This window comes from Pongo abelii, chromosome 1 (genome assembly GCF_028885655.2).
Source record: "Pongo abelii isolate AG06213 chromosome 1, NHGRI_mPonAbe1-v2.0_pri, whole genome shotgun sequence".
Classification (NCBI taxonomy): Eukaryota; Metazoa; Chordata; class Mammalia; order Primates; family Hominidae; genus Pongo; species Pongo abelii.
In genome coordinates, this window is record NC_071985.2 from 167,545,330 (window position 1) to 167,568,827 (window position 23,498).

The 23,498-nt window shown below is 35.8% G+C and overlaps 1 protein-coding gene and 1 pseudogene across 3 annotated transcripts in view; one reads left to right on the forward strand and one right to left on the reverse strand.

Moving 5' to 3' along the window:
- LEPR (leptin receptor) overlaps nt 1–23,498 on the reverse strand; it is a 209,663-nt gene that overhangs the window by 50,440 nt on the left and 135,725 nt on the right. For all 3 annotated transcript variants that reach the window (XM_024247061.3, XM_054533516.2, XM_054533526.1), the window contains exon 5: nt 2,979–3,187. In XM_024247061.3, coding sequence (XP_024102829.1) covers nt 2,979–3,187 — 209 coding nt within the window. The remainder of the gene's footprint in view (nt 1–2,978; nt 3,188–23,498) is intronic.
- Nucleotides 18,815–20,340, forward strand: LOC100937766 (polypeptide N-acetylgalactosaminyltransferase 11-like; annotated as a pseudogene).

The window sequence follows — 23,498 nt, forward strand, 5'->3', positions numbered from 1 at the left end:
TGAAAGTTTACCACACATTTATACATGGATTCCTGATATATTTAAAATAGAAATATTGCCAAACTGATAGAAAATCGATGCATTTTCTTGTTTGTTCATCTCTATATTAGCAAGGTTTTTACAATTAACAGGAATTATTCATGTATATAGAAATTCTCATTAAATTGAAACACTGGTTTGAATTTTATTTTCAATAAATAAACAGCATAAGATAATTTTCACATTGTATATTTTCAAGAATTTGGTCAGAATTTTCCTCTTTTCGTCAAAATCGATGAGGTTTTACTTTATGTGACTTATTATAAATTTTAGTTACTTTAAAGCAGAGACAGCTAAACACAAAAGTCTGGAAACAACAGGTGAAATTTACTGTGTTCCCATGACCAAAGAGAAAACAATATTTACCAAAGAAAAGTAAAATCACAATATTACAAGCTATTGTACATTTCCTATTTGCATATTGTAAAAGTTATCAGTATCAAACTGGAGTTATTAATGTGAAACCCTAACATAATGGAGTTGGGAGGCCATGAAGGAGTCCCCTTATGTATGTATGCCTGCATTGGAACGACGTAAAGAATTCCTCAAAATCACAATATTCCATAAAAGCCGCTTGCACAGAGACACTTGCCTAACTACAGCTGTCTCCACCAATGAGCTAATGCCAACCCCTGCAGCAAGCTCTTGTAACCAATAATCTTTGTTCAAAACAGCTTACATGGAGGTCTCCTATATGTCTTTTCAAGCTTCCCCTTTACTCCAGTCACCTGTGGATGTGTCATAGTCATTCCATAGCATGCATGTCTAGAACTGCAATCCCCTACTATTCCCAAATAAACTTTTTGCTTTATAGAGTTGGTATCTGTCATAAATTTTAGGTTGACAATATTAATATGCACTAATATTAGAAATACAAAAATAAACCCAATGTCAATTTCCTGTTCATCTTACTCTGCCTCTCAGCAGCACTCCACAGATGCTTATTCCTTCCTTCTTGAAATATTTTTTTCACTTGGCTTCTACAACAACATACTCTTTTATTCCTTCATTCTTACTGATGACCCCTCAGTCTTTCTCTTCCTGAACTCTAAATAGGTGATCTCATACAATACTATAAACCTTGATATGCTAACAACTCCCAAATATATCTATCTCCCCTAAACTTTAGACTCATATGTCCAACTTCTTATTCAACGTCTCTTAGGTTTCCAATAGACATCTCAAATACAATGTGTCCAAAATAGAGCTCTTGATTTCTGCACACACACCTAATCTTCCCTGAGTTTCCATATCTCAGTATCTGGTGTCTCTGTTCACCTAGAGGCTCAGGTCTAAATTTAAGGGTTAACCTTGATACCCCTCTGTTCTTCATACTCTACAACTCCATCCACTAGACAGTCCAGTCAGCACCATCTCACAAACAGATCCAAACCAAAACAGTTCTTTACTTCTTCACCCTGGCCTACAATATGCTCTGGACCAGGTAACTCTGACCTCATCTCTTAATACTCTCATATCTCATTCACTCCTAGCACAAAGGTCTTCTGTTTTGTTCCTCAAATTACCAAGTTCATTGTATCTTAGGGATTTTGTGAATATTGTTCTTCCTGCTTGGAGCACCTTTTGCTCTGGATTTTTGCATGGATATCTCTTCATCATTCAGCTCAAATGCTATGTCCTGAAGGAGATCTTCTCTGATTTACATAGTAGAAATAATAGTCCCTGACACTCCATCACACCAGTTTTATTTTGTTCATGGAACATATAATTTGTGGATATTATCATATACATTTAAATAGAAGGAAATATTTTCCCCAAAATTATCTCTGCATAAAGACAAAATTAAGAAAGCTTTCAAGTTCTTAAAAATTCCATAGCACTTTCCCTTAACTACTTCATTTTGAAAAACAATGCACTCAATGTTGACTCTAAATGCTACTAAAAAATCATCAGGTAGAATTAGTTTTGAAAAGAAAAGAAATTGAATAAAGATTTTGTAACTTTTTTCTCTATGGTACAACTTCACGATTGAATTGCTTGTATGCCATTGTAATTATGTTGTGGAGATCACAACTATATCCCTACAGGACAAATTATTTGAAAGTCTTAATGTTAAAATATGATGTCATACACAGTTTCAAAAAGCGCTATATCTCGAGTAACTTAGAAAGAAGTAAAGCTTGAGTTGTATGGAAAATTGTATCAGATACTCGGAAAAGTGGCTCTAGTGATGTCAAAACCAATGATGCAAAATCAGACATAAAGAGTTTGCATATAATTGTTTCAGGAAATATAAGTGGAGAAAAACTGCTAAATTATACATAACTAAATGAAATTAATAAATTAAATACATAGTGCTAACATTTGCCTGTATTATTCACATTTGTAATTGTATATTTAAATTGATAAAAAGAGATTTGGGGGATCTTTGCACAAAGAAAACAGAGTGTTGTCTATTATTTGAAGTTTTTTGTAATCATGTTTGTACAGTAAATTACTCATTTATTCTTTTATCATTGTCTCTGCCTACTATTGTTTGTCCCTGCTCTCTGAGGTAGGAACTATGTCTAATTTCCCACTCTTTTTCCAGCTCCTAGAGCAGTCTCTGACAAACATGAGCCTCTAAGAAATATTTACTGAAGGAATAAATTCAGGTAAGAAACATGCTTCTAATTATTTTCAAAAATAGTTACCTGAGATGTGAAAAAGTGATATCCAATCAATACACATCCATTACATAGATCCAGGATTTAAAGAAAACAGTTTTCAAAACAGAATTTAAGTGACAATGGCAGAGATATACATACTATTATTAAATCATTCTAGAAGCCACTCTTAATACCCCCAGTACTACATCTACCATCATTACAGTGTTAAGCAAAGTGAGATAAGCTAGCAAATATTTTTGTAAGCAATTTTTAACCTTTATATATGACTGATGTTTAGACCTACTATCATCATTTTAGTGCATAACTTACCCATATTTATGGGCTGAACTGACATTAGAGGTGACTGGAAGATTACTCCACCAGATGTGATTTTCAAACTCATAAGGAGAGTGTCGTTAAGTTTGGCTGTTGGCACAGGCACAAGACATTCACAACATTCATGAACACTGCAATTGCAGTGAACCATCTGAAAACTGCCTTTTTGGGGAACCAGAGGTGAATCTTCTAACACTTCAGGCCTACATTGAAAAATAAGAGCTAAATATTAAAACAGATATGAAAATACTGGATAGGCTTTTAAAGCAGGATACTAAATACAAATTGAAGTAAACTATTTGGGACACCCAGCTTAACGGGTATCTGAAAAAAAAAAAGATACCCTACATTACAAAAACAAAGATAAAGATTACAGCAGGTTAATCATCAGGAATAACATAAGCAAAAAGATAGTGACGCAAAAGTGAAGTACTAAAATAAAAGAAAAACTGCAATTCTAAAATCCTATGCCCAGTGAAAACAGCTTTCAAAATAATGATGAAATAAAGGCTTTTTTTTCAGACATACCAAAGCAAAAAGAATTAATCACCACCAGACTGGCACTATAAAAAATGCTAAAGGAAATCCATCAGGCAAAAAAAAAATGACAGCAGATAGAAATGTGGTTTCACAGAAAGAAATGAAATTTAACTAAAATGATAAATATTTATTGATTGTTTAAAGCAAAAATAATAGATCCGTGGTGTGGAGTTTACAACATAGGTAAAAGTAAAATGTATGGCGTTAGTACCAAGCTTGGGAGGGGAGAAATTTGTAATGTTCTTACACGAAGTAGTATGATATCACTTAGAGGTATACTATCTCTTGGACTATAATAAATTGAAGACAAATATTATAAATGCTAAAGCAACCATTAAAATAATAAAACAAGAAAATATAATTAATAAGCAACAAAGGATATTAAGTAGAATCATTTAAAAAATCAAAAAGGCATAAAAAGAGGAAAGAGGAACAAATAATAAAATAGGATAAGAAAAGAAATAAAAAGATTTAAACCTAAACGTATCAATTATCACACTAAATGCAAACAGCCTTAACATCCCATTTAGAAGGCAAAGATTATCATGCTGGATTAAAAAGACCCAATTATAAACAACCTGGAAGAAATCAATTTTAACTATAAACACAAATAAAAGGAAATGAATGGGAAAAGACATACCATTATAAGATTAGTCAAAAGAAAGTTGTAATGGTTATATTAATGTCAGAGAAAGTAGATTTCAAAGCAGTGAATATTCCATGGGATAAAGATGATCATTTCATAATGAAAAAGGGATCAATTCACCAAGAGAACATAACAATCCAAAACATTTATGCACCCAATAACAGAGTTTCAAAATACATGAAGCAAAAGATTGAGAGAACCTTAAGGAGAAATAGACTAATCCACAATTATTGATTAATTTCAATTCATCATTGATGTAACATTCTTCTCCATTGATATAACAAGCAGACAGAAATTAGTAAGGATAAAAACGTGAACAACGCATCAACTGACTTGACCTAATAGACATTTCGAGAACACTCCATGCAACAATAGCAGAATGCACATTCTTTTCAAAAGCATTTACCAAGGAAGACCATATTCTGGGCCATAAAACAAGTCTCAATAAATTTTAAAGGATTCCAGTCACACAAAAATAGGATTAATAACAGAAATCAATAACAGAAAGATATTTGGAAAGGCTCTAAATAGTTGGAAACTGAACACAACTAAATAATTCCTGGGTCAAAAAACATATCAAAAAAAATTAGAAGGATTTTTAAGTACATGAAAATTAAAATACAACATATTCTTTAAGGTAGGATATTGCTTACAGCAATAATTCCAGGGAAATGTGTTTAACACTAAATATAGGCACTAACTGCCTATATGAGAAAAAAAAAGTCTCAAATCAACGACCTCAGCTTCCGTCTTAACAAACTAGGAGTAAAAAAAAGCAAATTCAACCAAAGTTTAAAATAGACGAGAAATCATAAATATCAAATGAGAACATAATGAAATAGAATACAGAAAAATAATACACAAAGATCAAGAAAGCCAAAAGCTGATTAAAAGATTTTAAAATATGAAAGAAGCTTTAACCAGACTGTATTAGTCCATTCTTATGCTGCTATGAAGAAATACCCAAGACTGGGTAATTTATAAAGGGAAGAGGTTTAATTGATTCACAGTTCCTCAGGGCTGAGGAGGCCTCAGGAAACTTAGAATCATGGTGGAAGGACATGCAAACATGGTGGCAGCAAGGAGAAGTACAGAGTGAAGGTGGGGAAAAGCCCCTTATAAAACCATCAGCTCTCATGAGAACTCACTCATCATGGAGGTAACTGCCATAATAGTGAAGAACAGCACGAGGTAACCACCCCCATGATTACCTCCCACTGGGTTCCTCCCACGACACGTGGGGATTATGGGAACTACAAGATGAGATTTAGGTGGGAACATGGCCAAACCATATCACAGACTGACCAGGAAAAACCACAGAAGTCATAAATTAACAATATAAAAACTGAAAGCACGATATTGCTACACAGTCTACAGATATTAAAAGGATAATAAGGAAATATGAATAATTTTATGATATTGAATTTACATTGGATAACTGATGAGACAGAAATTATTTTAAAATATCATTTACAATAACATCAAAAATAGAAATACTTTGGAGTGTATTTGACAAAAGATGTTTAGGATCTGTACATTGAAAACTATGAAATGCTGTTGACAGAAATTATTAAGACCTAACTAAAATGAGAGATGTACTGTGCTTATGGGTCAGAAGACTCAATATGGTTAATATGCCAGCTCTTCTCAAATTTATCTACAGATTTAATGCAATGCTACTCACAATCTCAACAGGCTATTTTATACACATTGACAAGATGAATCTAAAAATTCATATGGAAATGCAAAGAATCTAGAATAGCCAAAACAACTTTGAAACTGAAGAACATATTTTGAAGAATAACAATACCTAACTTCAAAATGTATTATAAAGCTGCAATAATCAGGCCAATGAAGTATTCATGTAAAAACAAAAAAAGGAAATGAATGGACCAGAATAGAGTCTAGAATAGACTAACACTTACATGGACGACTGATTTTCTACAAAGGCACAAAAGCAATTCTGTGGAAAAAGGATAATCTTTCTGATAAATTGTGCTGCAACAATGGAATGTCTATATGCAATAAAAGAAAAGAACTTTAATCCATACCTCACATCGGATACAAAAATTAATTCCAAATGGATCATAAATCTAAATGTAAAACCTAAAGCTATGAAACTTCTAGAAGAAAACATAAGTAAAATATTTTGTGACCTTGGGTTAATTAAAAATTTCTTATATACGACACAAAAAGCATGATCCATAAAAGAACAAACTGATAAATTAGACTTTATCAAAATTGAAAAGTTGTTTTTTGAGAAGCACTATGAAAGATAACAAAAAGACAAACCATACACAGAGGACATATTTGCCAATCATCTATCTGATAAAAGATTTGTATCTATAAAGTATATACAACACTCAAAACTAAATAATAATAATACAAACAACCCAGTTAAAAAGATAGGCAAAATGTTACACAGTCACTTCACCATATAAATCATAGTTATGGCAAATAAGCATATGAAAAGATGCTCAACATCATTAGTCACTCAAGAAACACACACTAAAATCACAATGAGATATCACTATCCACATACTAGAATGGTTAAAATTTTAAAAAAAGATTGACTACATCAAGTATTGGTGAAGATGTGGAGGAACTGGAACTCTTACACTGCTGGTGGGAATGTAAAATGATACAATTTTGGAAAATAGTTTGGCACTTTCTTAAGTTGTTAAACATACACCTACCATATGATGTACCCATTCCATGCCCAAGAGACATGAAAACATATTTCAATTCTAACACTTGTGACAACTTCATTTGTAACAGTCAAAAACTATAAACAATTCAAATGCCTATCAACAGGTGAATGGATGAACAAACTGCAATATAACCATTTAGTGGAATGCTATTCAGCAATCAAAACGAATGAAATACTGATATAAACAACATTAGTGAATCTCAAGATAATCATGTATATGAAAGCACAACAAAGTACTGTATGATTGCATTTATATAAAGTTCTAAAAAATGCTAGAGTAATAGTAGGCTATGTGCTAGAAATCAGATCAGTCATTCCCTGGGGACAGAGGTGGGGTGGGAGGAGGAAGTACCATGGGTAAGAGCATGAGGGTGGGATTACAAAGGAGCAGGAAGAAATTTTCTAATTGATGATATATTCATTTTCTTTATTATACTGATGGTTTTATGAGTGATTTCTCACATCAATATTTGTCAAATTTATAATTTAAATATGTACAGCTTATTATATATCAACTATACCTCAATAAAACTATTTACAAAAAGAAAGAAAATCTAGGAAAATTTTTGTAAGTAATACTCTGCCTATCATTTTAAACCTTCAAATAAGTAGGTTAATCTTAAAAAAAAAAATTATAATTAGCTGGGTATGGTTACCAAATATAGGGCATAAAAACTAATAGCATGCAACCAAGAACAGACAGTTGTTATTTCTTACTTATTAGATTTTTTATAAATCTGCCTCATCCTTTAGGGAGTCTAAGTCTTGGTGTAAATGAAGTGACTATAGAATAAGAGCAGTGGGGAGAAGAGTGAGGAGTAACAGTGCCTCTGACTACCCATCTCACCTGTGCTGCCCCATTCTATCCATTAATATCTGCTACCTCATATCGAAACCACACTGTTTTTCAAAGAACCTGGGGATAGGGAGACAGTGCATGATCACTGCCTTCAGAAATCTCGCAGTCCTTGTAGAGGGAAAACACTGTAATTAACAAATATAATACTTTAAAAATCAGTATGGAAAAGTATTGCTTTAGAATCTATAATAAGCTAGCATATACATGAGCATCCAGATATAAAAAACATGAAAAATAGACCCTAATCTTTCTATGCATACCCCACTAATACTAAATGTTTTGAATTATGATATGTTTTCAAGTAATAGAATTCATTATTACTTTACTACTAAAAAAAATCAACCCTGAAACAACATTTGCAGGGCTTTAATGTGCCAAGGAATCTACTGGGAACTGTATAGGGGATATTAGTGTCAAAAGCACACTAAATTAACATTGAGATCTAAAATCAAGTACTTCTGTTTGCTTATTAGCCATAAGATCATGGACAAGTAAGTTTATATTTGTGAGCCTGTTTCCTTAATCAATAAAACCAAGATAATCCCTGAACCATCTATGTTTGCAAGAGTGTGAATATCAAAGGCAATAATTACATAAAAGTATTTTTGAAAACTGTAAAATGCTATCCACCCATAAAATATTGTTTTGAATTAGAGATAGCCTGATTTAGCACTTTCGATTTTATCTAAATCTTTAAGCAAAGCAAACAAAATGTAATTTTTAAAAATATCAAGCCAGACCTTTTATGTGTTTTTCAAATATTAAAATAAAAGCTTTTACAAAAAGGCTGTGAACAAATTGAATAAACTGTGGTGTTTTATATCAGAAACATTCTTGCAAGGTATTATGCTTTGGCTGAAAAACTTCAGAATTTTAAAGCAAGAATATTTGCCTAAGTTGAGCACAAAACAACACACATATTATCCGCTAATGTTTTAAATGATAGAAAGTTTTAGTCATATTTTAAGACAAAAAGAAAAGTTAGAATCACATCATCTTACTTTAGATGGTCTTGCCAATGCCATCCTTTTCTAAACACACTGAATATTTGTAAAAAAGGGCGAATTTAAAATCAGATTAACTCTATGGTTTCCTTATCCCTTCACTGATGTATTTTCTATTTATTCAATCTCTTTTTCATTTTGTTAATAATTGTAATATACATGCTAAACATCATAGAGTATATATCCTTAATAATGACTATATAGTATCTACATTATAAAATATGCATTATAGTAATTCATTGTTTGTTGGTTTTTAAAAAAGCTTTCCGTAACCATGCCAACAGCTAACCCCATCATGACGATAACAGCATCAATCTAAAACTAATTTCAAAATGTTCTAAGCTTGGGATCAGCAAACTCTGGCCCACAGGCCAAATCCAGCCATCTGCCTGTTTTTGTACAGCCTGTGAGCTAAGAATGGTTACTTACATTTTCAATTAAAAAAAAAAAAAAGACTGTTTCATGATACATGAAAATTACATGAAATTCAAATTTCAGTGCCCATAAATGTAGTAACATTAATTCAATTTACATACTAACTATAATTGTTTTTCTACAAGCACAGAGTTGAATAGCTGTGACCGAGACAGGATGGTCCACAAACCCCAAAATGTTTACTATTTGGCCCTTTAAGAAAAAAGAAAATTTTGCCTCCCCAGGTATAAGCCAAAAGTATTTTGTACTCCCTACTGGTAGGTATTTGATGGGCAAAGGACACAAAAATAGAGAAAGCACATTAAATATATCATCAAATTTCATTATTACAATTCACATGAAACACCTTTAGTAATATTATCTGATCCAGTTTTTCAAAGCACCCTTTGAGGGAACTAACATCATCTACTTCACAGGTAAGAAAACTGAGATTTGGAGAGAATGTAGACCTGGAACTCAACTGAAGTCTTGTGCATCATGTTCAATGTTCACTTCATTACACCCAACATGCCTTATTGTCACAAGATAAATTTCGCTGTTATCATCACCACTTTATTTAGAGATTAATAAAGACCATAGTAACCATGACTAAAAAATAATTATAACCTGAATCATGTCAATATTTTTATAAATGGAAATATTAGAGAATTACATAATTACTTCAAATGATTCTTTTCTTTAAGGAAAAACATTAGCTATTTCCTGTATTTGTGAGAGGAGTTTCCCAAGTTTGTGTGAAACCTGGAACCCACCAACCTTGTTACATGCCAAAGTCAGTATAAGAATTTAAGAACTCTGTTTTTACTACTATCAAAAGATACTCTAACAAATTTGATAATTTTAAAGTATGAGGATAAAAGGATCATCAAATTTTAAAAGTAACAGGAGATATACTTGGCTTAAAACAAGCAAACATTAAGAATTTCTGGAATTCTTGAAAATTTTATATGCAACAAAATATTTTATGCCTTACCAGCATACATACGCACATACAAACTCAGTGCCACTATTTATTTAACACCTCTACATGTAAATAAACTTTACTTGAAAGTGAAAATAGTATGAAAACAGTTGTCAAATGAACTTAAAATTTTGTCTCTTTACCATTTTTGCCTTTTTGGTAATATTTTTACTCAAAAGGTAGAGATATAATTCTTTAGTATTGAAATTTCATTTTTGGTAGCCATACATGGTTTAGAAAGAAAGCACATTCTGTCCTCTGACTTTTGGTCCAATTTTTCTTCCCAGAAAATGTGAATATATTAAAGCTTCTCCAAGCAAATTCTATGCTAAATTATTACAGTAATAACACCAAATTGGTGCCACCTAATTTCCTGATTGTAATGTAAACTGACAGCAAAATAGTGAACAAACCAATGAAGTGGAATTAGAAAATTTAGTATTAGTTTTGTAAATCATTTAATCAAGTCACTTATTTTAAATTTCAGATTGGTAATCTATAAAAACATTACCTCAAAATTTTCCCTTGCCAATCCGAAATAATTTGAGACTGAGTTATTGTCCCAGACTAGACTCATCATAAAAATCACCTGGAGAACTTGTGAAAAAATAGATTCCTAGACCCCATGAGGAATTCAGAAGGTCCAGAGCTAAGCAATCTATGTTCTGAATAAATGCAAGCAATCTAGTTCCACCCAGACCTATTGAATGCCAAGTAAGAAGTGATGACCTAGATAAATCTTATCAAGGAGGAAAGTTCAAGAAGCATTTTGTAAAATGCAAAGTACTCTTCAGATGTAAGATGTTACCAAATAAATGGAAAATCAACAAAGAGAAGAGAAAGTAGGAAAAAAAGAAGAATGCAAACTGAAACAAACAGAACTTAATGTCTATCAAGTTAATAATATAACCACCTGAAGGGAGAGGGAAGACCTATCCTATTTAACTTTGGAACATAATATTTGACCATGTACCCATTAGCCTTAGTAAAGGCAAAATGAGTGTAAACAATATTGTACTTCAGTCAGTACGCTTGTTTTCATTTTTCACAGCAGTATGGGTTAGCAATGCTAAAACTGCTTTGTGTGTATTCTAGCACTGAGCAAATAAGTAATATTTTGTGGGAAAGGGAAGCCAGGTTTCTCACTGCTGGAGAAGAAAGTTACAAAACAGAAAGAAAGAAAAGAAGTTTAGAATGGACCCTGCAGTTTTGGCCTAGAATGGGACATATTAGTATGAATACACACCCTTTAATATATGTACATACAGAGAGATATAGATATATAGATTTGTGTATATTATGTACACACACTGTGTATATACTGTGTGCATTAACTAGCTCTGCACACAGAGAGGGCTAGAAACAATAACAATGAACAACTATCCTCCAGACACTGGTTTGTAAATAACATTCTTCAACAAAAGGAACCATGGCTCCTTGGAGAAATGGCTGATTCCAGTGTTATATCAGGAAAAGTACAAGATCAACCTGGTACATCTTACACTACTAAAAAGAAAGTCCTCAAAAAACAAAAATGATGGGGGATATATCAAAAGTGCACAGGAACCAGCTTGAATGGGCTCTCACTGTCCAAATATGGGATGATTTCAGTAATAAAATAAATGATGTAACATTTATAGCCCACAAACTAAAATAAGAATCCATGAGTCCATCCTGATAGAAAGGAAAGAAAGGAAGGAGAATGAAAAGTGCATCCCTTACAGAGCCTAGCACAATGGGCTGCACACACTAAATACTATTTTATTGAATAACATTATTCTAAATGCCCAAATTAATATTTAGCATTTTTGTTTACAAAAAATTCATTTTGCGTCTTTAAAAATGTCACTGGGTTCTTTTTTACATCTTCACTTTCTTTTCTCATTATATTCATATTTTCCTTTACATTCTTGAGCATGTAGAGCATATTAATGATAGCTGTCTTTGTCTACCAATTCCATCATCTCTGTCATTTCTGGGTCTGTTTCTATTGACTATTTTTTCTTTTTCTCTTGGTTATGGGTCACATTTTCCTATCTTTTCATATATCTAGCATTTGTTTACTGGCTGCCAGACACTGTGATTATTTCATTTTTTAATATTGTTTTGTTTTGCCTTGAAGAGTGTTGGATTTTATTTTGAAAGTCAGTTAAGTTATTTGAGCACTAATTTGAATCTTTTAGGGCATCCTTTAAGCATTTTGGGGAATAGTAGCCTTGACTCTAAGGCTAATTTGGCCCCACCTTTAAAATATAGCTCTTGTGGGGTTCCTACGAAATGTCACTGATACTCATCAAGGTCTCTCCAATCTCGTTTGTGGGAACTTGAACAATTCCCAGACCTCTACGAATTCTGTGAATTGTTGAGCTTATAGCTCCCTGATAACTGTTCTCTTACTCGAAGTTTTTCTTACCCAACATTATGGCCAGTTTGATATTCAGCCAAAGAGTTAAAGTGGCCCCACTGTAAGTTTTTGTGTATGCCCCTGCTTTCAAAGTACTCTGCCCCATGAACTTGAGCCCTTACACTCTCTGAACTCTTATCTCTGCAAGATTGTTGGGCTCAGCTCGAGTTCCTCAGCCCTGTGCCATGTTCTGGGAATTTTCTACAGTTCAGAAAGCCTAAGTACTAGTAGGACTCATTTTGTTTCCTTCTCTAAGGAATCACAGTTCTGTCTGTCTTTGTCCAATGTCTGAAAATAATTATTTCCTACATTTGTTTCCAGTTTTCTAGTTGTTTATGACAGGAGAGTAATCCCAGACCCTCTTATTCCCTCATGGCCAGAGTCACTTGTTGACTTTTTTATTAACTTTTGAAGACATAATGTATTCATACAGTTCAAAACTTTGTTTTCTTTAAAAGTAGTGAAATGGGGTGGTTACTTGACAGAAATGTGTAATAGAGAAAATTTATTTTTAAAGGGGAGTTATTATATCGTGTCTATTAGCTGAGAGAGAAACATGATGGTGCAGAAAATAGAGGATAATGGCAAGAAAGTCCTTGAGTTGACAATAAGAGATGGGACTCAGAACACGTAACAAAGGGTTCACCTTAGATCAGAATTCAAAGAATTTATTCACAATAAAAGAAGAGAGGAAAAGTGCATGGGCACTGATATAGGCAGCCTGGTAGATTTGGGTGAGAAAAGCAATCATTAGAGAAACCCCACCTGCTTCTGTTGCTTCAGTGAAAACAAAAAGCAAGATCATCAGTGAGTCTCTCTGGCTCACTCTCAGGAAAGCCAGCTGGAATGGTACAGGCTGTCCTGTGGGGAGATCCACATAACAAGGAACTGAAGGAGGTCTCCAGCTGACAGCCAGGGAGGAACTGAGGCCCTCAGTCCAACATCCCATGAAGAACTTGGAACTCCAAGAATTGATCTCAAAATTAGCTCCTCCTGAAGTTGAACCTTGAAATGACTGCAGTCCTGGTGGCTGACACCTTCAGTGCAGTATTTGTAAGAGACCCTGAAGGAGATACTCCCTTCCTGTTCCACCCCACACTAAGCTGCAGCAGAATTCCTTAAAAACAGAAACTGTGAGATAATAAATGATTATTGTTTTAAGCCACTAAGTTTTGGGTTAATTTATTATATGACATTAGATCACTAATGCAGATATTGGAACTTCAAAGTGGGGTGCTGCCATAATGAAAACCTAAAAATGTGTGAGTGGCTGTGGAACCAGGGAACAGATAAAGTCTAGAAGGATTTGGGGAAGCATGGTGAAGAAAACCTAAATTGCCTCGAACAGACTGCTGGTAGAAATCTGGTGGACTTCAAAGACTGCCGGTGAGGGCACAAAACGAAGTGAGAGATAATTTATTGGAAACTGGAGAAAAGTGGTCTTTCTTATGCAGTAGCAGAGAGCTCATTAACATTACCATTTGTAGTTATGTGGGAAGTATAGAATGTGCCTATTGAACTGAATGATATATTTAAGGAGATTTCCAGCAAGTGTTGAGGATGTCTCTTGGTTTCTTCTTGCTATAAGAGGAGAGATATACATTGAAGAAAGGGTCATTACACAAAAGAAAAGAGGACTTCATATTGAAGTGTCCAGCCTCTCCAGATAGAAAATACTGTTAAAATTAAGAAATGCCTTCTGAGCAAAGATCAAAGAGAAGACAGAGAAAAGATCTCTAGGAGATTTGCAGGCTTTTATCATATCTAATGGTGTGAACACCAGAGAGATCCACTGGAGGTCCAGGTAGTTTTGTGAGAGAAGTGTATTAGCAGAAATACTTTTAATAAAGAGATAGAAAGAGACAGAGACAGAACAAAATGAACAAAAAAAGCCTTTGGACCATTAAACATTGTGCTGATAGGAAAGCAGGCTGTGAAAACAACTTAGATGCACATATGGGCTGCTTTTCATGAAGAAGAGAGGGTTACTCAGGCCAGAACCTGGTACCCAGAAAGGGGAGCCAAGAACCATAGAGAATTATTCCTGAAGTCAGGTAGTAGAGGGAACAAACGAACATGAAGGGTGCAAGGGGAGATGGTCAAAGAGCAGGATTCTTGACATGGAGATTATAGAAAAAGCATGCTTATTGGTGATGACAAAGTAAAGTAGGTGTTAGTAGTTATAGAAGCCCAAACTCCAAGCATGACCTGGAGGGCCCTTCATAATCTGACCCTTGTATATCCCTCCATCCTGATTTCTCTTCATCCCCAGCTTCCCAGCCCCACCACACTCAACTTTTCAAGTCCTCCCCTTCTGTACCTCTGGGCCTTTGCAAATGTTCTTCACTCTCTGGCTCATTCTCCTCTGCCCTCTCTTCACTTGGGCTGGATATCCCTAGGACTTGTTTCCACAAGGCACTGTATTGATTACATCACAGCCTTTTCAAACTTTGCTGTTATGTCTTCTGTTTTTACCATAGAATGTTAGCTCCAGAAGGGCAAGGGCTGAGTCTGTGTTGTGGAACCATGTTCCCCGTGCTCAGCTCAGTGCCTGGAACACACAGTAGGCACCTAATAAAGAAAGAGAATTTCCTTCCTAGATCTAAGAGGAAATCTCTAGAGCAGTTTCAAAATATTACATTTCTAGAGTATCTGTCCTTCAGACTCTCTGACAAACATTAATATCAGAGCCCAAACAAAGCTTTCCCTTAAGGGACATATTTATATGGTTTTAAATCCCTTACAAACATTAGATTTTATCCCTTTTAAAATATACTTTTTTACACATGGAAGCATTTGAAAATTTCTCTTGTGAATTCTCCGATGTCCAAAATAGGTGAGTCTGATTCAAAGCTTATCTATAGTAATCACCATTATGGATTTTCTCTTCCATGGAGTTCTCACTGGTTATATTGGCCAGCTCTTCCTATTGAATTAGAGTTCTATTTAATTATTTGGAGACACGTTGCCTTAAGAGCCAAACAAAAATAGAATTAAAGGCAGAAACAGCATGTGATAGTTGGTATAACGAACATATTAACCAAATCATAGAGGTATAATGTGGCAGGAAAAAAATGGGAGACTGTTTCTCAAATTCCTTGGAATTATGACAGGTTTTACTGTGCTAATATTTTAGAAACCTAGGTTCCAAGTAAAAGAAGACAAAATTAAAAATCATCTTGTAAGGAAGTCTGAAAATCTACCTAATTTACCTAATTTTCTCATTCTTCTGGGTCCTATTGTTTAGAGGAATAGACCAATGACTGTTCATCTGACTAAACTGAAGCTAAAATTCTCAGCCATAGCTAAGTAACTATTCAAATTTATAATGCTCTGAAATTATATATATCTACATATTACATATATAGTTATCTTTTTCAGAAAAATACCTCATCATAATTATAATATATACATAATAGAATTTAAGCCCTTACACATATTCACAGGGCTTTAAAACTGAGCACTTTGCCCTAACCTGCTGATAAGATCAGAAATTGTCTAGAATAGGCACCCAAGTGAGAATTTTTAATCACATCCAAAGCATTTAGGTCATCGCAAGAAGGTACTACTATGCAAAAGAATACTTTTCTCTGAGCTAAAATCTATTTTGCTCAATAAAGCAGGAAACTGCCCTGAACTACAAAGATATCTTCATCCACCATAGGGCTTCCTTTCTTCTCTCAATACTCAGAAGTTGAGGTAAATCTTCTTCTTTTTTTTTTTTTTTCTTTTTTTATTTTCCCAGTGAGGTTTCTGTGATCTCTTTATTGGACACAACGTGTATCAGCTATTCAACTCATAAAGAGCTAAAAAACATGCTAGGAAAGGAGAAATATTTTCTGTCTCTCCCTTCCTGTGAAAATGTCAGATGAGCTCATCTGTGTTCTCTCCTTTCAATGAAAGATACACTCATCCCTCAGCCCTCATCTTATTCTCATTTCCCATTGATGATGTCAGGCAGGCCTTACAGTATCTCTTTTGTGATCTTTTTTTTTTCTTTTTTTTCTTTTTATTATTATTATTATTATTATTATTATTATTATTATTATTATACTTTAGGCTCTATGGTACATGTGCGCAACGTGCAGGTAAGTTACATATGTATACATGTGCCATGCTGGTGCGCTGCACCCACCAACTCGTCATCTAGCATTAGGTATATCTCCCAATGCTATCCCTCTCCCCTCCCCCCACCCCACAACAGTCCCCGAAGTGTGATGTTCCCCTTCCTGTGTCCACGTGTTCTCATTGTTCAATTCCCACCTATGAGTGAGAATATGCGGTGTTTGGTTTTTTGTTCTTGCGATAGTTTACTGAGAATGATGATTTCCAATTTCATCCATGTCCCTACAAAGGACATGAACTCATCATTTTTTATGGCTGCATAGTATTCCATGGTGTATATGTGCCACATTTTCTTAATCCAGTCTATCATTGTTGGACATTTCTTTAAGACCAACCCTGTGCTCTTTTCATGGAATTGCCCTATTCCATTATTCACTCTCTATAAAATATCTTCAATGGCTCCCCTTCTAATATCAACTTTTCTCTCTCTGCTGGGTCACTTTCTATAGACTAGAAACAAACTCATGATTTCCCATCCTTTAATTATCCACCCTGGGACATTCATTATCCATTAGTCTTCCAGCTCCACTTTCCAATCCCAGCCAGGCTTCTCAGGCCTCTAGAGATTTATAACTCAGTCACTTTTGTTAAGGACATTTGTCTGCTTTCTGGTTGCCCAACATCTGACTGAAGAATCTACCATCATACAAGGCGGAAACACTGGCAGCTAGAGTACCTTCTCACCAACTAGATACCCACATATGAGACACTGGCCCTCATGATGATTGCACAAAGATGCAGGGGCTTGTAGGTTCATCAGAGTCGTGGCATCAGGTGACCTGCATGTGGAAATGATGACCACAGGGACATTCAATGTCCAGATATGATGGCAGTGGCACTATATCTGGGTTCCTCCTCTGGGTGACTTAAAGAATTAGTCCAGTGGTCTAACACTAGTAATAAATATTAACTACAGCCTGGTAATCAATACAGAAAGGAGAGCAGTGGCAGCTTGTGCATATTTCCTCCCTTACAGTATGCTTGTGTGTGTGTGTGTGTGTGTATTTCTATATATTAACTAATTTCTTCTCAATCTTTTCCCTCCCCCTATTATTTTATATAAGGATTCCTGCAATTATTAAATTTACAATTTTATATTTAGCTTCCACAATATTCATTCAGGTGGAACAGTGATTGAATGTGAGGAGCAATTAATACTGCCCAGAGAGCAATACTGTACATGTTGCACAGAAAACATAATGACAATTGCGACATAGCATCATCCCATTTGGGAGAGAGAATAAGACTGTCTCCTTTTGTTCAAAGTGTAGCCCACCACTCCCCACCTGCTGGGCAGCTCCTGTGGCTCAGACAGGGGCTGTGGCAGGAGGAAAGATGCCATAGCCTGAGTCCTGGAAGGCCATTGCCAGTGTTGCAGAAATTGAAAATGGCCCATTAGTTATGCTAAATCTATTATGGGAAGTGTCACTGTTCAATATTTCTGTTATGGGTGCATTTTTACATCTGTGACCTGTGCAGTTTTGGTTTTTGTTCATTTCAACTTCAGTGAAGTGACTCAGCCACTTAAGAATGTGCTCATTCACTATTCACAATAGCAAAGACTTGGAACCAACCCAAATACCCCTCAGTGATAGACTGGATAAGGAAAATGTGTCACAAATACACCATGGAATACTATGCAGCCATAAAAAAGGATGAGTTCATGCCCTTTGCAGGGACATGGATAAAGATGAAAACCATCATTCTCAGCAGACTAACACAGGAACCAAAAAAAAAACACCACATGTTCTCAGTCATAAGTGGGAGTTGAACAATGTGAACACATGGACACAGGGAGGGGAACATCACACACTGGGGCCTGTCGGGGGATGGGAGGTCAGAGGAGGGATAGCATTAGGAGAAATACCTAATGTAGATGACGGGTTGATGGGTGCAGCAAACCACCATGGCACATGTATACCTATGTAACAAACCTGCACTTTCTGCACATGTATCCCAGAACTTAAACTATATAAAAAAAAAAGAATGTGCTCAAGGGGTCTGGACCCCATGGACCATTTCCAAAACAATTCTATTCCTGATTCACTCCAGGTCCAAGTCTATTACTAGAGCCACAGTTCGAAGCAAACAAAATCGATGATGTGATAGTCATATTGAAGATCCAGAAAAAGGCCACTTGAAATTGTCTTCTGAACTAGGCATGATTTTTAATGAATGTGCTCAGGAGTTGAGAGACTTGGGCTATCAGAAACATGCTTTTAATATGCTTATCAGTAACTGCAGGCTACCAAAGAGATGTGCCAGGGACAAAGAATACAGCATGTAAAGTCCTACCGCCTGACCTGCCAGTTGCTTACATAATTGTTATCTGTTTCCACAATGAAGCTTTTTCTGCCTGTCTCCAGACGCTGCACATTGTCATAAATTGCATGCCAGCAAACCTGCTTCATGAAATCATCTTCAGGGATGTTGTTAGTGACCTTGATGATTTGAAAGGAGAACGAGATGAATATGTCCAAAAATATCTCCTTGGAAAAATTAAGGTATAAGAAATATAAAGTGTGAGGGATTGATTCAAAAGAATGAGTGTAGCAGTCCACACAACAGAAGTCCTTGTGTTCCTAGACAGCCAGCTGAAGTGAATGTGATGTGACTGCAGCCCTTGCTGGCTGTCATCTGTGTGGACTGGCAAACCATGATGTTCTCAGTGATTGACATAATTAGTGCCAACACGCTAGCCTACGGCTCATCCTCTGTTGTCCGTAGAGGATTCAACTGAGGGCTGCACTTCAAATAGGAGCTTGTTCCCCTTTCTGAGCTAGGATGAGCAGAAAAAGCCACAGCACCAACAAAGTCACCGATAATGACTGGAGGACTGTTTGCCAGGAACAGACAGTATTTCCATGAACTTGGACAGTATGATACTGGCATGGATATCTGGAGAGGAGAAAATTTGGAAATATCATTTCAGATCTGGGTGTGTGGAGGTAAGTTCTTCATCATGCCTTGCTCTACAATAGGACACATTTTCCAAAAAAAAGGGGACCATATGGATCTCCTGAAGGCCGGGACGCCACGAACACAATTCTTTGCAGCTGGCACACGTCTGGCTGGATGAATAAAGGGGCAGTATTCTTCCTTAAGACTTAATCTGGAGAGGAAAAGCTTTGGAACTATCAGTGAGCATGCTGAATTGAGAAAGAAGTTAGGATGAAATCATTTAAATGGTATTTGGATAATATTTACCCAGAGATGCAGCTATCTGGGACCCATGCCAAATCCCAGCAACCCACTTTTATCAGTAGAGGGCCAAAAATGCCCCAAAGTCCTTCAACTTGGAAGGCTCTATCACCTCCAGACCAACAAATGTCTGGTGGCTCAGGGCTGCCCAAGTTGGAAAGGAGGCCTACTAGTGCTTAAGACCTGTGAGCATGGGGACCCAAATCAGATCTGGATTTATAATGAAGAGCATGAATTGGTTTTAAATCATCTTCTTTGTCTAGGTATGACAGAAACTAGCTCATCAGACCCACCACGACTCATGGAGTGCCATGGGTCAGGCAGACATGGACCTTTGGGGAAAATAATTAGCTACACCAGACGTCAGCTGGACAGTGCCTGAGAGTGATGGCTCCACAAGGTCAGGAAGACTCTGTGGCTACGGCAATCTGTGATGGCTCCTCCTCACAACAGTGGCAGCTGGAAGGTTAAGGTGGACACCGTGGCAGAAATGGTGCTTCATCAGGCTTTGCCTCCTCTGTGAAGTGTAGGGCTTTAGAAAGAACACTGTTGGTGCCAGGAAAGCCTTGGTTTGGTAGACCCATCTTGGAGAGGATGACATCTCCTGTCCTCCTGGAGATGCCTGCGAATGTTAACAGAGGTAACACAGCAGATCTGATAGAGATGGGAGCACTGAGTGTCTGCAGATGAAGAAGTATGTTTCACCAAGACACTGAGATCATTTCTGAGCTTCTATTAAGGAATTTCTTGCTTATAGAGGAAAATCAGAATATAATTTTAACTCTAGAGTTTCATTTGTACACAATGACAAAACTCAGCAAACAGATGTTTCTATTCAAATTTATTTATGCCTCTTTTTAATCCCCTTTAATGATGGAGTGGTTTTTATCTGATCAGGAACTTGTCATGATTTTCTTAGAAGACTTCACAGGAGAGAGTTTTTTTTTTTTTTTTTTTTTTTACTTATCATTTGTTTAGTATGTTCTAAACAGACAACTTTTAAAAAATGAATCTACATTATGTTTAACTTCAGAAGGCATCATTTATAAGACAATATTTGTGGGGCAGTTAACTATTATAAATTATTTTGATGAATTATGATACTACATACACATGAAATAAAGGATCCTTTTGATTTTTGTTTTAAGTATAGTTGCACTTAATTAAGTGAAAGCATGAAGTTATAAGGAAGTTGTAGGGAAAGGTAGGTATGTGCAGAAAGGTGTGTGTGAATGTTCTAAGTAGCCAGTGAGCCAATGAAGTGAATTTTGCTGGTGGTTAAGCTATTGTCTGCCATCTTCAAATGCACCCTATGCTCTGTTTTGCCATGCTGGGGCTGGAACTCTGCAAACCATAGTTCTCCTCTGCTACCTAAATTCTTGTTAAATTCTACCTGTGGGGGAGCTAGAAAGAGACTAGAATAATGGAGTGACAAGGGAGTTGATCCTTCCTGTTTTGCCTACCATTCTTGAAATATCACTACAGCCAAAGGTTCCTCACCTGGGCAGCAGCAGTTGGTCCCAGTAACCAGGTTTTTTTCATATTCTCAGCACCAGCCATAGTATGCCTTGGATGCATGAATTCCAGCTCTGCAGCATCCCCCCAACAACTGACTGAGGAACTAGCATAAAGATCAGCTCTTCAGGGTCCTTTCTCCAAGTTTCCCTTTGTTCTGGCAACCTCTCCTTCCACTCCCCTGAATGAGCTCTGCCTAAAGACCCATTACTTTCACACTGCCAAATCCGTACATATTATTCAGACCTTATTATATCTTCCTGCTATATCTGACCACTGACCACTCACTTCTCCCACCTTCAGACAATATTCTTTATTAATAATTTTTTGCCTCATTAAGACATTTCTGGAGGGTAAATTGGAAAATATTTTAGAAAGCATTTTGGCAATATGTATTCATTCAATAAATAATTTTTAAGCATTGTGTAAATATTTCCATTGTCTTAATTTCTAGAGGTAGAACAACTGTTAAACATAGTAAGTGCTTTGTGTGTGCATTTAGTAAGTGGTACAGCCAGGTAGTCTGACTCTAAAATCTGTCATATTAACCTCTACAGCAGGAATTTTCAAACTTGAGTTCCATCAGAATCACCTAAAGGACTTGGTAAAACATAGATTAATGAGCCCCACCCCCCTAATTTTTTATTCACAGGGGTGAGCTAGCAAATTTAAATTTTTTTTTATTATTATTATACTTTAAGTTTTAAGGTACATGTGCACAATGTGCAGGTTTGTTACATATGTATACATGTGCCATGTTGGTGTGCTGCACCCATTAACTTGTCATTTAGCATGCAAATTTAAATTTCTAACAAGGTTCCAGGTGATACTGATCTCCTTCCCAATACTACACTGCCCACATATTTTCTCATTAGCTCTTATTCATCTCTAATGACTCAACTCAGCTATCTCCTTCCTTAGGAAACCTTTGCTCCTCTCTTCTCTCACCAGCTTAACTAGATAACCCCCATCTAAGATCTCACTACAATCATGGGCTCCCATGACATTATGTACCTACCAAATACATATCGGTAACCACTAAAACTGAAACTCTGTACATACAGGTCCCAACTGCTAGCCTTTGAGCACCTAAAGGACAGTGATCGTAACCATTCATCCTTTTTTACACGTCTTTAAGTTTCTTTTTAAATTTTTACTGTGATAAAATGTATATAAAATTTAACATTTCAACCATTTTAAGTGTACATGAAATACATGTACAATGACATGAAATACATTCATGTTATTATACAACCATCACCATTCCCCAACTCCAGAACATTTTTCATTTTCCCAAATTGAAACTTTATATCCATTAAACAGTAACTCCCCAGTTCCCCCTCCTCTCAGCCCCATTCTACTTTCTGTCTCTATTCATTTGTATAGGGACAGTTTCTAGCACATTGCTCCTCAACGATATTATCTCAATAACTGCAGAACTGAAGGAGGCGAGACTTTAAGCATCGAATAGAAGAATTAATGAGAAAGAATGTTAAGTTAAAATTGACATAAAAATGGTGTATATCATCACTGAAGTAATTAGAAAACTTAATGACATATTTGCTGTTTGAGTTATAAGTATATGGCTATTTGAAAACAATATCTTTGTTCTCTTCCTAGCACAAATAAATATTAGCCACCCATATTTTTAAGTTTATAAAGAGATCAAATACGAAAAATCATCTGAAAAAGAAATACAAAACACACCTTTTTTCCTTTTCCACTCAAATATCTAGGACTCCTGAACTGAGTTCACTCTTCTTTCAGACTACATGCCCACCTATATCTGCAATATCTTTGTATAAGGTACATGGATGTGCTTCGGTCAAGAATCAGGCCAAGGCAGATGTCCAGGCCTGCATGACTCAGCGAGTAGAGCACAGGCATATAACTCCACCTGTTATCACAGCCATGTAGCCATAACATGGGAAGGCCATCCCTTGGCCATATGCCACTATTGTCTGTAAAAGGTATAACTGCCCTGCCGACATTGTACAGATGCTCTTGTACAGGCACTCTTGCACCCAGAGAGAGAGAGAGTACCAGAGCTGTCAGTCTTGCTCTGACAAGGGGAGCCAGGGCATGGCTCAGCATGGCACAACATGGCACAGCAT